This window comes from Microcebus murinus, chromosome 5 (assembly GCF_040939455.1).
Source record: "Microcebus murinus isolate Inina chromosome 5, M.murinus_Inina_mat1.0, whole genome shotgun sequence".
NCBI classification, from domain to species: Eukaryota; Metazoa; Chordata; class Mammalia; order Primates; family Cheirogaleidae; genus Microcebus; species Microcebus murinus.
In genome coordinates this window covers 86,307,025-86,324,164 of record NC_134108.1, presented here as the reverse complement: position 1 = coordinate 86,324,164, position 17,140 = coordinate 86,307,025, and the positions used below count along the sequence as shown (strand labels likewise).

The following is a 17,140-nucleotide window of genomic DNA, read 5'->3' as shown; positions in this document are numbered from 1 at the left end:
AATATATACCCTTTTTTGAGATTGCTTAATATAGACAAATTATTAATTTCAGTTAGAGTTCCTAATTTATCTATCTGTTACCCTAGTGCAGTGGTCTGCAAATGATGGCCCTTGGGGTGAATCCTGCTGGCCACCTATTATTGGAATACAACCATGTCCATTCATTTACATTTTGGCAATGGCTGCTTTCTTGCTACAATGGGAGAGATGAATAATTTTGAGGCAAAGTCTAAAATATTTGCTATCTGGCCTTTACAGAAAAAGTTTGCAAGCCCCTGCCTTAGCACACAGAGGATAGCACTGGTTAGTGTTGAATAAAACCTATGACAACAGTTATGGGCATAGATAGCATATTCATTCAGATGTGGGAATTATTGACTTTCAATGCATAATAAAACACCTTTATACATGCTTAGTTCCTGATAAAATTAAACTAGGTCTAAAATTAGTGTCTCAATAATTATTTATTATAATGTCAGTGACATAAGTTTTTAGTGTGGTAGTTGTATAGGGTATATTCCCAAACCTGATGCTCCTTTTTAATTATTGTTTAACCTATTTTAAAACATCTGGTGCAGAAAGGGGAAAGTGATTTAAACATTATCTGTTTAATTTGCTAACCTTCCTTTGCCCTTTTGGAAACAGCTTGTTCAAAGTCCATAGAGATTTGGATACTCAGAATAACCCTTCTGTATCACTTTTCTAAACTGAATTTCACTACATGCAATTTGGACTTCTCTGAAAGGAACAACCACAGGGGTTTGAAAATTCTAGCACAGATTTGTAACAAAATGAAAAAAGATTGGACACTGTCCAGAAACATGTGATGGTACTCAAAGCAGAATGACATTTGCTCAGTAAAGCTGCTAAAATGTTTCTTTCCTTAATTCTTTTCAACATGAAATTTATCTTCTTATAAGCAGATTACATTCATAGACAATACAGCACTTTACAACAGTGAATTATATCAACCAAACTACTAAAAGTAGTAATAATATTGTTTACAAATATCCATTGTAACTACATTTTATTTTGTGTACCCTAAGGCCTAACTCTATGGTACTGAATCTCTGTTCATTCATTACCCTACTCTTGTGTAGAGCATACTTCTTTAGGGGTTCTCTCTTGCTATACCACTATTATTTATTATTATTATTATTCTTTATTCATTGGGGACAATAGGTATGCATTACCTGGAAACATGGATTAGAATGCTCAAGAATGTGTGTGTAGATGGAAAAATTTTTCTGTTTCTTAAGTTTCTTATATACCCCATTAGGAGGCATCTCTAAACTTTGGATTAGAGTCACTGAACTAGAACAATTAAACTGTGATGAGAAACTATTATTTGTATTTTCAAGTAAAAAACTTTATGCACACATGCTATAGTATTAAAACATCACTATTTCTATATTTTGAGACAGGTAAGCAAAAGAGTAAAAGGCCTTTCTTCTTGTCTTTGTAATAATGACTCTTTGATTCTGAACATAGTCTATCACTTTGAAAATAAAATGACAAAACTTGCAGGCCCAAAAAGAATTCCATCAGTTCATCTTGTTTATTCCCCTTGAATCTAGAAAAGCTAGATGTTAATATATCTTATTTAAATTAATCTACTATTTCAAAAGCTATCTTGCAGCCAATTTATTCTTCTGAATAAATAGTTCCAGGAAAGGAGACGGGAGGTTAGTACTTTGCCTAGCTAGGCTCAATACTGAGACCAAGTCAGATGGCATCAACTGAGAGAAAGGACAGACCTAAAAGGGTAAGAAGAGTTGGAAGATAGTTTGGAAGATCTTAGAGAAAATCACTTTATAACGTGGCAGCACAGAGAGGAAGAAAACCTTTGGATTTGGCCAATAACATAAGTGAGAAGTGAGTCACCAAAAGCATTAAGTCAGTTCAGATCCAAAATCAGAAGGGGCTACTTACCTTGGCAGCACAGAATTTCTCTAGGTTTCCTTGTTGGAAAACTTTACACCGTTCAGTGTATTCCAAGTGTGAGTATGCACGGTGAGGGGAAAGTGTTGGCCATGATAATGGTTCTCTGTGTCCTACTTCTTTGATCTGTGTTCTTCTTGATGGACTGAAGCTGCTTATGGCCTCAGTGGAAGTCAATATCCTCCTTTAGCACATATTCTGGTTCTCCTTTTGGGTTACTACACAGACTGCTCATGTGCTCAATTGTATGGTTGGATATTGGTGTTTTAGACAGAACAAGGAAGAGTTAAAAGACAGCATTCTTATTCTCATGATCTTCACTGTGGCCCCATAGCTATTTGTGCTCTTGTAGAGCACAAATAGCTATGGGGCCCTCTAGAAACTCTTCTTGTAATCTTTCTGAGAAATACATATTTTTAAGTTGTTGTTTTAGAACTGGCCAGTGTACTGTGTGGTATTGGGGTGTGCAGCAGGATAGTTGGAAAGTCAGTTGTAGTTACCATGGACCAGCATGTCCAGGAGTTGAGTGCTGGCAGGCAAGATATAAATCATTTTGTTCACAAAATGTGAAGAAATGTTTTACTTGTTGGATATATAGCTGGCAAGACTCCATTTGGCTGGCAATATAAAGGCACATACAGATTTGGAAGTCCTTAAATAGTGCATGCCCAAATCGGTTGACATTCAAGTAGATTTCTCTGGAATTGTGATTGAGATGTTATGAGATTTAGAAATAAATATGGAAGATCAGAATCTTGAATAATGTGCAGGATGGAAAGTAACAGGTTTATTTTTGTTGGAAAATTTGCCCTTGACTACTCGATAGCTTGCCCCTTGGAAATACTGAGGTGAATTAATTAAGATATTTCCTGTGAGATTAGGTCAATTTTTCCTTGACTTGAATTATTACAATTTGTACATGTTTCAGCTTCCATCTTGTCATTATTTATAGCTCTGAAATAAAAAATTCTCAGAGGATTGAAGGAAATTGGGAATATGTTCCACACTGTCCAAATGAGACTCCCTCAGGGTTGATTCCTTCAAGACATTTTAGTGGAGCAGAAAGTAATTTTAATTAAGATCTTCTTAAGCTTATAAAGCATGATAAATCTGCTTCAGGGAGGAAAAAGGATATAGGATTGCAAATAAAAAGAAACAACTCATATAGGTAATTTTTTCTCCATCTCTAATCTTAGAAATCTAAGCAGATCTTTCTTTAGAAGGTGAATTAAAAAAAATTAAAATAATAAACACATAAAAACCATTATCAATAAATAATAACCTCTCATTCACATTTACAAAAAGCAGGAACACCTAAATAAAAAATTGAATTCCTTTGAAATTTCCAAAATCAGGTCCAATTACCTAGCTATTTTCAGACTCTGGGAATCTCTTGTAACTGGAACCAAACTACGCAAATTTATTTGAGAAAACAAGTATTCACCACATGTATACATTGCCTAAGTGATGTATACACAAACTTAGGAGTTCCAGACCTTTCTTTTCTATCACTCAGGTGACAATGCTGCTGACTTTTGTTGTTTTAAGAATTTGGAGTCATGTAACATAGGTTGGAGATCAGGAGGGTGACACTAACCTGATGCAGGTGCCATTGTTTTGGCATAGATTACGAGCGCACCAAGGGACGTGGCAGTTCTCAATGTTCTTTCCACGTCGTGCTTCATCAATAATGAAGAATTCTTTGTTGTTTACTTGAAGTTCTCGTATACAGCCTTTGAATCCATAAATCTGGCCCACATTTTTATGGATATTAACATTTTCAGGGATATGGCCAAGGAAGATTGATTCAAAATACACCTATAGGAAAAGTAACAACAAAAAACTGTATTATAAGGTGTTGTCAGATTATGTGGGAAAGATTTAGGATGTTTGGTTCTATAATTGGATGTTTTCATGTGTTTTTCTGTGTAAAATGGGTTGCTACTGTCAACTAGTTGTGTCACTTCTACGAAGTGATATGATAAGTTACTTTAAAAAAGGGCCCTCATTTTACATTTCTTTTTCATTTTCAACACTCTAAGAATATTTAGTATAAAAAATAGGCATACAACAAAACTTGCTGATTGATTACTTTGAAATGTATTTTTGACTTCAAGTGTTTGCATTTTAATGTGTACATTACCAAATAATACCGAAAAAGGAAATAAAATCATGTTAATTAATTATTAATAGGGCTTGAATTGTGTTTTCTCCACATTCATATATTAAAGTTTTAATGCTCAGAATGTGACCTTCCTTGAAAATAGGGTCATTACAGACCCAGTTTGTTAAGATGAGGTCAATACTCAGTAAGGTGAGCCTCTAATTCAATAGGACTTTTTGGACATTTATAAGGACTTTACAAGAACAATAGTCTTTTTAGGACTTGTATAAGGAAGGTTAAAGACAGACAGACATGTACAAAGGGAGAATGCCATGTGAACATGAAGGCAGAGATCAGGGTAATGCATCTAACAAGCTAAGGAATGTCAAAGATTGCCAAGAAACTATCACAAACTAGGCAAGAGACATTGAACAGATTCTTTTTCACAGCCATCAGAAGCAAACAATCCTGCCAACGCTTTGATCTTGGGCTTCTAGCCTCCAGAACTGTAAGAACTGTAAGATATTTGTTTAAGCCACCCGGTTTGTGGTACTTTTATTATGGCAAACTTAGCAAACTAATACAATGATATTATGTTTCAAATATCCTAAAATATGAGAGAATTGTATGGTGCTTGCATATGGTACTTGGAAATTAATAATCTTATATTTTTTCTCCCAAAGTATGAATATAAACATGCATCAGAAGTAGAACTTTGCTTAGATTATATTCTATTCAGTTCCTTTATTCACCCTTTATTAAAAAATCAGATCAAGAAAATGCTTATGTTTGGGAATACATAAAGAAGCCAGACCATCTCAAAGACAACCAACTCATTTATAGACAATGAGTAGAATAAAGAGACTGTAAAATTTGGGCCTTTATTTGGACAATACATCAGAGCCACATCTTACACAGTAGTCAATTCTGAAGTTGGTGTATAAGATGAACATTTCATAGAATATAAACTGCCCTTGGAAATTCCTTGGGCATCACATTGGAGACCAACACGCTTTCTCTGAATAACTCCAACACAGCTACATTTTTTCTGCTAGCTTTGAAATAGCTTGCTATTCTGTCAGTGCAGCTCCAGATGAAGCTGACATTTTGTGGTAATGTTGTATAAAAACTCCAGAATCCACCTCTGTGTGGTGAAATGTCCCACTAGGAGAGACAAGAAGGAACTGATACTGAGAGTACAGCAAATCCGCTTCTTACATCAAATACTCACTGCAGGGCTTATACTCGTTGACTGGAATCACTTATATGATTTAAATTGCTACTGCAGCTCTACTTTCCCACCCATAGAAGCATACATAATTGAATTCTCACAATTTAGATGTACATAAAATGCAACTCTCCTCAATAAGAATTTATGAGCTACAATCAAAGTCTTCTTATGAACTGGTAATGAGACCCTGCTCTTTGGGGCTCTTAGGCATATGGCAGGTAGAGGTAGCAGCATTTGTGTTGTTGTGCCTCTGATATTTCCATTCCCAACACACACTGTCACTCCCCAAACTGACATCTGAGAAGTATTGAAATTGGTATTACAGATGCAATAAAATGGAAAACAATCATTGCAAGATTCTAAAAACTAGAGCTAAATAATTAAGTTACAAGTCTTGGGGAGAGGAGAGCATGAGAGATGCCCAGGAATACCACTTTACATTTACACTAATATGTACTGGTTTTATGCAATGTGCTTTTAAGGAATAGAAGCATACTCAATTCTAGGAAGAGCAAAGCATCTCCTTGACCCATAACAGGTCAAACTAACTCTACATTTGAGCTCCTGTTATTTTTTAAAAGACTCAGTCTCTGCTCCTGAGGGCATTTCTTAAAATGCCCCAGAGGGTGACCATCTTTGGGCATAGTGGAAGTATGGTGGAAGGTCAGTTAAAAGTTTCAAGGTGTATCAATAGAGCCCTAGAATAGCAAAGGAGTATTTTTGTTTGTTTTCACATCCCTTCTTTGTCAGATGCTAAATCAGTTTATATTAATTGCTCTAACAAACAATTAGGTGACCTCTTTCATCAGCTAAGATAAGTGACCCACTGCTAATACAATCTGGGATGTATCATGAACTTTCAGACTCAGTGCATCCAAGGCATGACCTCCCTTTCGCTGAGGATCTTTGACATATTAGTGTATTGATCACACACCTGGAAAAGCAAACCTTTCACTGCTTTGACAAGTGTGCTGTTTTAGCACAAAACTGATAGAGAATGGAAGAATACTCTCCTTTTCTGTCAGCAGTAGGCAGGTATAAGGGAAAGTCTATAGAGCCGTCTATGATTTATTAGGCCATTAAAAAACACCCAAACAGTGGAAATAAATGGCACTTGCATTTCTTCTGATCTGAGGGCCAAGCTTAGTTGGAGCCCTGAAATGTCTAAAAAATCAAATGTCGTTGACTACACATAGATAACCATTAATATGGTTGACTACCTCTATTCCCAGACTTTCAATTATCCAAGAGATGACTTTTGCGTGTATAATTATTCCTCAGGAGACAGGTCTTTAAAATAAGTCTTTTCTAATAACTCCTTGTGAATCAGACTATGAAGAATAAAGTCTGACATCAAGATATGATCTTACAAGTTAAAAGCACAGAGAACAGACATGGACAATCAAGGAGGAATCATCAAAATAATAAAAAATATAATTGGTAACTGAGGGAAAAGGAGTTCACATCTGACAAGAGTGAAAGGAATACTCCCTTTCCTCTCAGAGTTTCTCTTTAAAGGAAGAATATAGTTACTCTTTTATAATACGTGTGAATAAAATAAGAAGATAGGCAAAGGGGAAGTAAACTTCTAAAAACCAGCAGAGTGGTGATGGATAAGAAGCTGTTCTATTTCTTTTTTGTTCTGCTTTAATTTAAATTTAGGTGTTGGGGTACTGCACACATTTATTTAATGACATCTTGATTCAATGCTTACTTTTATTTTACATCCTCAGTTCTGTCTAAAGTTAAATGACTTTTGTTTTGATGAAATATAGGTAGGTAACTGTAAATGTACTTTTTGGTTAAGATTAAGTATCAGAGTATACTTGTCTTTAATAATATGATAACTTATAAGTTAAATGAACTGGTTTTTATTTAAGAGTCACTACCAAATTTTTTATTTTTAATATCATCTGAATTGTATGCAAATAAATTCACAACCAGAAACATTGAGTCTTGGAGTAAATATGGATAAGAGGTGTTGGGTAAAGTATTTCAGAAGAAGGATTTATTTAAGTGACTTTTCACATGTAAACAAGGCTTGAATTTTTAAAAACTATTTAGAGACACTAAAAGAGAAGGGATAAAAATACAGAAGCAGTATTTATCAAAATCTCCATCCCTTTGCAGTTAAAAGATCTCTCTCTTGCTTTTCTGTAAAGTGCAATAATCTGTAAGCATATGGTGTATTCTATATTTATTTGTATTTACTTTTAGGGCAGGGCCTCCATCCTGATCATCTTTGGATTCTCTAGGCATCCATAGCAGTGACTTAAAAATAGGAGGTTTCATACAAGTTAGTTACAAATGACCTGTTTCATGAAACTCGATCCTGCTTTTCTGCAGCCTCCTACTTGTATTTAAGGCCTCTTTTCCACCTTTATGGTGCCTTAAAACCTTGCTATTTTGCCAGATTCAGCATGTGAGAGATCCTCACTAAATACCATCCAGAAGGAATATCACATTATCATTCTATTATACTTCTTTATATTTAATATATATGGCATAGAGCACAGGACAGTGCTTACATGAAAGTTATTGAATTATGAAATTAAAGTAGTTCACACAAGGTTATTTTTTGAACTTTGATAAATATCAGTGAAGTTCTCATTGGTCCCACACTTCACAGTTAAAATATTTGATTCTTAAGGCTTTCTGGACTAGGGAATATTCTCAAAATAATATCTTCTCTCCTTGTCAAAGGTAAAACTGAGCTTTAGAAATGTAATCAATGACTTGAGGGGCTACCCTGTGAACACATTGAAAGTGTGAACACATTGAAAGTACACTAGGAAAGTGTAAATAAAAAAGGAGGGTATGGGATTGTCTATGAAGAAATTAAATGTAATTTGGGGACATAAATCATAAAAATTAGGTGCAAAATAATAATATACAGGTCAGCAAGATGGCAGAATAAGAGAGACCTTCCTTTCCCAATGGAGACACAGATTCAACAACAATATATGAACCGATTCACTTTGTGATAAATTTAGAAAATAGTTAAGAGGTTCCTGTGTGCCAGGCAAGCAAGAAACCAGATGCATCAAAGCTGGAAGGAAAATTTATGACACTCACTATAGTCCCTCCCCCCAGCATAGCATGGCACAATGGAGGAAAAATTCCTAGCGCCCAGATTCTCTCTGGAGAGGGACAGAGAATACTCAAACATGTCCAGTATGCATGCTCTTTGGGGAGCTGCCCAAAGGTTTGGCTGTCTTGTCTGAATCAGGAAAGGCCACTACACTGGGGCTTGTGGAGAACAAAGGTGACAGTGTGGACTAACATGAACTCATTTCCCATAGTTTCTCACTCTGGCTCATCAGTTTCTCTCATGAGTGAGAGAAAACCCTCAACTCCCAGTTTCTCCCTAGGAAGGGAAAGAATTGGAGTGTGTGTCCAATGTTCTGGATTTTTTGGGGGTGTGGTTACTGTCTTGCTAACTTCTATTTCACCTGTCCTGAGAGCTATGGGACTTGGGATATGTTAAATGCATGGAGCCTGCTGAGAACAAAAGAGCTGCTCAACTTGTTTGTGCTCCAGTGGATCCAGGGTCCATCAGACAGAGGCTGATGCAGTTTGGTAGGCTCTCCCTCAGGAGGGAGTGGGAAGAATAAAAAAGTGGAACACACATACAATGTTCTGGTTTTTTAGGCGGCTGCCTGAGGGACTGACTTCTGTCTTGCCTGCTTTGGAATGCTAATGGGACCTGGCATAGTCTAGAACCTGAGGGCTTCTGAGAATAAAGGTGAGCTGGGCAGTTGGTGGCAGCTCCAGAGAACTTGTAGTGCCACAAACAGACAACAAAGGGAACAAGAGATTATGAGCTCCTGAACAATACTGGCAAGTTACTGTAACTGGGAGTTTACATGTACAAATCCAGAGAAGACACATCCACAGAAAATGTTTGAGAGGCCCTTAAAATCTCTAACCAGACTGATTGGTTAAAGTCCTTCCCTGTACAAAAATCCAGTCCAAAAAAAACTGGGAGAGGTAGTTGGTTTTTTCAAGTAGGTGGATCCCACCACAATGTTACAAAGCAAAGAGAAAAACAGGAAAATATGGCCCAATCAAAGGAACAAAATAAATCTCTAGAAAACAACCTTAAAGCAACAGAGGTATATGAATTCCCTGACAAATAATTCAAAAACAACCATTGCAAATGCTCAATGAGGTCACAAAAATGATGCAGCAATAAAATGAGCTATCACAAAGACATAAAAAATATAAAAATGAACTAAGCAGAAATTTTGGGGCTGAAAAATATACTACTTGAATCAAAAAATTCACTGGAGGAGTTCAACAGCAGACTTCATCAGACAAAAGAAAGAATAAGTGAATTCAAAGACAGGTCATTTGAAATTATTCAGTCAGAGAAGCAAAAAAGAAACAATGAATGAAAAAGAATGAAGAAAACAGTCTAAAGAATTTATGGAACACCATTAAGTGAACCAATATATGCATTTTAGAAGTCATAGAAGGAGAAGATAGAGAAAGAAAAAAAAGGCTTATTTATAGAAATAATAGCTGAAAATCTTACAAATCTGTGGAAGAAAATGGACACCAAGAATTAAGAAGTTGGCTGGGTGTAGTGGCACATGACTCTATTTCCAGTGACTTGGGAATCTAAAGTGGGAGAAGTTAGGCCAGGAATTCAAGTATAGCATAGGCAACATAGTAGATATAAAAAAGAAAATGAAAAAGAAATCAAACTATGTCACTAAAAAAATCAATAAAACCCTAAAGGAAGCAAGAGATAAAAGAGACAAAAAAACTATAAGAAAGTCACAAAATAATTAACAAAGTGGCAATGGTAAATTCTTACCTATCAGTAATTACTATAAATGTGAATGGATTAAACTCCCCAATTAAGAGACATAATGTGGCTAAATAGTTAGTAAAACAAGATCCAACAATGTGTTTTCTATAATAGATTCACTTTAGATTTAAGGACATATACAAGCTGAAAATGGAAGAATGGAAAAAGATATTCCATGCTAATAGTAATGAAAAGAGAACTAAGGTAGCTATACTTATACCAGACAAAATAGACTAAGTAAAAAACTATCACAAGAGATAAAGAAGAACATTATATAATGATAATAGGGTCAATGCACCAGAAAGAGATAACAATTATAAAAATATATTCACCCAACATCAGAGCATCCAAATATATGAAGCAAACATTGACAGAACTGAAAGGAGAAATAGATAGCAACAAAATAATATTAATAGCAGGAGACTTCAATACCCCACTTTCAACAATGGATAGAATATCCAGACAGAAGATAGTAAGGAAACAAGGACTTGAATAAGATTACAGACCAACAGGATCCAACAAACATACAGAACATTTCATCAACAGCAACAAACATATTCTTCTTATGTATACATGAAACATTCTTCAAGATAGGTCACATGTTAGGTCATGAAACAAGTGTTAACAAACTTACAAAGATTGAAATCATACCAAATATCCTTTCTGACCATAGTGGAATAAAACTGGAAATCAATAGCAGAAGGAAAACTAGAAAATTCACATATATGTGCAAATTAAACACTCTTGAATAATAGGTCAGGAAGAGATCAGAATGGAAATTAGAAGATATCTTGAGACGGACAAAAACACAACATTAAAAAATACTTATGGGATGCAGTGAAAGCAGCTCTAAGAAGCAAGTTTATAATAATAAATGACTACATTAAAAAAGAAAGATCTTAACAACCTAAATTTACCTCAAAGCAACTAGAAAAAGAAGAATAAGCTAAACCCAAAGTTAGCATATGAAAGGAAACACTAAATACTAGAGCAAAAATAAATGGTATAGAAACCAAAACATAATAGAAAAGACAATGAAACTAAGAGCTAGTTTTTAAAAACGATCAATAAAATCAATAAAACTTTAGCTAGATAAATTCAGTAAAACCGAGAGAAGACACAATTAAATAAATAAAGCCAGAAATGACAGAGGACACATTACAACTGATGCCACAGAAATAAAAAAGGTCATGAATCTACTATGAGCAATTACATGCCAACATATTAGATAACATAAAAAAGGGATAAATCTCTAGAAACATACAACCAAACTGAATCATGATGAAATGTAAAATCTGAACATAACTATAACTAGTAAGAAAATTGAATCAATAATCAAAAACCTCTCAACACACACACAAAAATCCCAGGACCAGTAGGCTTGACTCAAGAATTCTACCAAAGAGTTAAAGAAAATTTAATGATACTCCTCAAATTCTTCCAAAAATGAACACTTTCAAGCACATTTTATGAGTCCAGCATTACCCTGATACCAAATCCAGAAAAAGACACCACAAGAGAAGAAAATCGCAGGCAAACATCATTGATGAATATGGGTGCAAATCCCCAATAAAATACTAGGAAACTGAATTCATCAGCACAATAGAATGATCATATACTAGGGCCAAATGAGTTTTATTTCTGGGATTCAAGGCTAGCTCAAAATGTGCAAATAAATAATAATGTACCACATTAACAGACTGAAAAATAAAAATCACATGATCATTTCAGTTAACGCAGAAAAAGCATTTGACAAAATTTGAGAACTTGTCATGATAAAAATACTCAATGAATTAAGAATATAAGGAAATTATGTCAAATCAATAAATATCATACTCAATGGAGAAAATTGAAAGGTTTTACTCTAAGATCGGGAACAAGACAAAAATATCCACTCATTGCTTTTATTCAGCATAGTACTAGAAGTCCTGGTTACAGAAATTCAGAAAGAAAAAAAAGGCACCCAAATCAGAAAGGAAGAAGCAAAATTATTTCTGTTCACAAATGACATGATCATATACATAGAAAACCCTAAAGACACACAGACATGTGGATACACACACACACACACACACACACACACACACACACACACACACACACCCTAACTGTAGAACTAAAAAACAAATTCGGCAAAGATGCAGGATACAAAATCAACAATAAAAAATCAGTTTCATTTTTATATACTAACTACTAATTATCCAAAAGGGTAATTTAGAAAACAATCCTATTTACTGTAGCATCAAAAAGAATGAAATACTTAAGAATAAACTTAACTGAGAAGGCAAAAAATGTGTACGCTGAAAACTATAGAACATTCCTGAAAGAAAAATCAAGGCATAAATAAATGGAAACATCCCTTGTTTATGGATTAGCAGACTGAATATTTCTAAAGTGTCCATATTAACCAAAGTAATCTCCAGATTTCAACACAATCTCTACCAAAATTCCAAAAGCTTTCTTTTGCAAAAATAGAAAAAAAAATGCTAAAATTCATATGGCACCAAAATACCACACATAGTTAAAACAATTTTTTTAAAAATTTTTTATTTTAGTGTATTATGGGGGTACAAGAGTTAAGGTTACATATATTGCCCATGCCTCCCCTCCCCCCTCAAGGAAGAGCTTCAAGCATGTTAATCCCCCAAACGTTGCACATCTTACTCTTGGGTGTATATGCCCATCCCCTCCTCCCCCCTCTCCCCTCCTGACACCAATAAATGTTACTCCTATATGTCCACTTAGGTGTTGATCCGTTAATACCAATTTGCTGGTGAGTACATGTGCATGTGGTGCTTGTTTTTCCATTCTTGAGATACTTCACTTAGTAGAATGGGTTCCAGCTCTATCCAGGAATATACAAGAGGTGCTATATCACCATTGTTTCGTAAAGCAGAGTAGTACTCCATGGTATACATATACCACATTTTATTAATCCACTCATGAATTGATGGGCACTTGGGTTGTTTCCACAGCTTTGCAATTGTGAACTGTGCTGCTATAAATATTCGAGTGCAGGTGTCTTTTTCATAAAGTGACTTTTGATCTTTTGGGTAGATGTCCAGTAGTGGAATTGCTGGATCAAAGGTAGATCTACTTGTATCGCTTTGAGGTATCTCCATATTGCTTTCCACAGAGGTTAAAGCAAAACTAGAGGCATCCCATTTCCTGACATCAGAGTATATTACATAGCTATAGTAATCAAAACAGTATTGTACTGGCATAAAGACATATGTAAACTAATAGAACAAAATAGAGAGCTAAAAACAAACCCATACATATGCAGTCAAATGATCTTTGACAAGGGTGCTACAAACATATATAGGGAAAGGAAAGTCTCTTCAACAAATGGTCTTGGGAAAACTAGATATCCACATGCAAAAGAATGAAATTGGACCTTTATCTTACACTGTACACAAGAATAAACTCAAAATTAATTAAAGACTTAAGTGCAAGACCTAAAGTTAGAAAACTCCTAGAAGAAGACATAAAGAAATTACTTAATTCGTGTTGGCAATAGTTTCTTGAATATAACACCGAAATCATAGGCAACAAAAAAAGGCAAGTGGAACTATGTTAAACTCAACAGTGTCTGTGCAGCAAAAGAAAAAAAATATTTTTGCTTGCAAATTTATTTTGTCATGCTTTGGTCTCTTCTGTGTCATCTAATTTAAAGTGTGAGAAAATTAAATGTTATTTAGTATAATAATAGAGTGAAAGACAACCTACAGAAAGGGAGAAAACATTTGCAAAACATAAGTTTGGTAAGAGGTTAATGTCCGAAATATACAATAAATTCTTACAACCTAATAGCAACAAACAAGCAAACAAAAAAACCAAATAATCGGATTAAATAATGGCCCAAAGACTTGAATAGACATTTTTTTCTAAGAAGACATACAAATGGCTAACAGATACATGAAAAGATGTTCAATATCAGTAATCATTAGGGAAAGGCAAATCAAAGCCATAATGATATATTATTTCATACTTGTTAGGATGATTATTATCAAAAACAAAAAAAATAACAAGTGGTAGTGAGGATGTGGGGAAATTGGAATCCATGTGCACTGTGGTGGGAATGTAATATGGTGCAGCCACTATGGAAACAGTATAGGAGTTTCTCAAAAAATTAAAAATAGAACTTCCATATGACCTAGTAATCCTACTTCTGGGTACTAACCTAAAAGAACTGGAAATAGGATCTTGAAGAGATATTTGGCTTCTGATGTTCATTGCAGCATTACTCACATTATTCAAAAGGTAGAAACAACATAAATGTACATCAATGAATGAATGGATAAAGAAAATGTGGTACATATATGATCTCACTTATATGTGGAATCTGAATAAGTCAAACTCATAGGAGTAGGAAGTCACATGGTGGATACCAGAGGCTAGTGGAGGAAGGGTAGACAGGGAAAGAGAAGACATCGGTCAAAGGGTACAAAGTTTCAGTTATATAGGTGGAAAAAGTTCTGGTGATCTATTGCACAGCATGATGGCTACAGTTAATAATAATGTATTAGATATTTCAAAGCAGCTAAAGTAGAGAATTGTAAATGTTCTTACTACAAAGAAAGGATCAATATTTGAAGTGATGGATATGCTAATTAGCCTTATTTGAATGTTCCACAGTGTATACATGTATTGAAACACTGCATTGCACTCCCTAAATACAATTATTATTTGTTAATCAAAAATTAAATAAAGTAAAACAAATAAAAAAGAAAAATGTGATATAGAGATATTATGGAATATTAGTCTTATAAATAAGGAAGTCTTGTCACATGGTAAAACATGGATCAAACTTGAGGACATTTTGTTAAGTGAAATAAGCCAGTAAAATACTGCATGATTCCACTTATATGAGGCATATAAAGTTAACTCACAGAAGGAAAAAGTAGTCAGAGGGTGGGGGAAGAAGGAAATGGAAAGTTGCTATTCAATGGATATAAAGTATCAGACATGTAAGATCTGTTCTGTAATGTGCATATAGTTAATAATGTATTATACACTTAAAAATTTGTTTTCTAGTAATAGTTGCAATAGAATGAGTAAGGGAAAACAGTCTATCAACTGGAGTGGACCACATAGTTTTGGTTAAAAGTATGGACTGTCTAACGAAAATATCTGGGTTTCAATTCCCAAATAGCTGTGTGATCTTGGGCAGGAAACTCAACCTCTTTGTGCCTTAATTTCCCTCCTCTGTATTTGGAGATAATAATAGCATTTACCTTATTTTGGGGGAAAGGATGAAATGAGTTAAAATGTGAAAATTGCTTGGAACAGTGTCTAAGACATGGTGCTGTATATGTTAGCCATTATTGTATTAAAGGTAAATTTTTACTCTACTTTGAAATTACCAAATAATAATAATAATTCTATCTATGTTAATATAGGTTCTTTCCTGTTATCCAATCTATAATATTACTTTTGAGGTTAATCATTTTCATTTTAGTCTGGCTTTGTTTTGGGTTTATGCACTGAAAAGATACCATTTTGTACATAATGATATTTGGAATAAATTTAACAATCCCTACTGGATTATAATTAACACAGGCAGGACTAGAACCTATTTTTGATAGTTTGTGCCAAAGTCCGCGACTTTTAAAACTAAATGGCTTCAGCTTGCAAAATCCTTAGTGCTCCCACCATCTCCCCACCATAATAATAAAGGAAGAGGAAGTAGCCAAAGGTGTAATTCACAAATGGAAGCTGCTTCTAGATGTCCTTCCTTGGATAAAATCCTGCTAAGGCTTGAGGAGAAGAGGGCATGTGTTACTTAGAGATTGGCTCTAGAAGCCTACTATATACCATAACACTGCAGCTGGGGTCTACTCTGAGAAAGTCTCACCACATGTAGCCAACACAAGGTGACTGAGCTCAGCTTTGGGGTTAACACAAGTTAGAAGGCAGCAATGAATGATTCACTCAGACTTGAGAGCATTTGTCTTGGGCTGACCACAATGAGGCAGAGAGTTATACAAGCATGTGACAGCTCCCGTAGTGGCAGCAATGAACAGTCACTGGCGCGCTAGAGAGCCTAAGTGTATTCTCTCTTTACCATTCTAAAATTATCCAAACTGTTTTCAATTTAAATCATAAATTCTATCCCCAAGTGTTAGCCTCTGTGTGTGCATGTGTATTACTTGGGACAGTTGGATCAGTCTTTCATTCAGTCAGCCTAAAGGGCACGCTGACTGATTTATCAGAGAGGCTATGAATATGTCATACTTATCATTTTCAACCACAAAATGATATTTATTGAGCACTTGTTGAATTCTATTTATTAAAGATGTGATTCATTAATGTTGTAGTAGCATATTGCATGTTATTAAAAATATGTAGCTTTCAAAATATATTAAGAAAATGGATGACTATGATGAGTTAATAAAGATATAATCATACTGAACGCTTTACAGTTTTTACAAAACTATGAGTGTTTCATTTATCTGTTACCACTTGAATATTCCATGTCTTGAATCTAAATATTTTGCCCTCTCTGGCTCTAGCATGACTTTTTAAAACATGAAAACAATTTTATTCCTATCTACTCAGTCTGGAGTCTGTTGCAGTAGCAAATGAAGAGTAGCAGAGTGTATTATAAAGGAACAAAAAAGGATTAGGATTCAGAAAGCCTGGAATCAAGTCTCTTTCCTTACCACTATACAATTTTGGACAAGTCTGATACTCAGTTTTCTCAGCCATAGAAAGGTAGTAATCATTCTTACTTGCAGGGTTCTTGTGAATATCAAATGAAATAGTGTATATGGCCATAATTTGGAAAATAGTAATAGATTGAGCTTATGCAAATCTTATATGTTATTATTCACTTCTTTTGGATGCCTACATATACTCAACAAGAGACTGTATAGAAGAAATGGAAATAAAATAAAATTTCCAATTCATTAGGGCAGTGCCTATTGACAGCTTTAATGTGTACCAAAAATTAGCACTTGAGAGCTCTAATTATACATATTAACTCTCCATGATGATCAAATGAACCAGGAATTCTTTATCTTAAAAGTATTGCAATGAAGTTATC

At 34.6% G+C, this 17,140-nt stretch overlaps 1 protein-coding gene across 1 annotated transcript in view; it reads right to left on the bottom strand.

Moving 5' to 3' along the window:
• Positions 1-17,140, bottom strand: part of EYS (EGF-like photoreceptor maintenance factor) — a 1,642,296-nt gene that overhangs the window by 200,658 nt on the left and 1,424,498 nt on the right. The window contains 1 exon segment of the mRNA XM_020287130.2: positions 3,539-3,759. Within this exon segment, the coding sequence (XP_020142719.2) occupies positions 3,539-3,759 (221 nt within the window).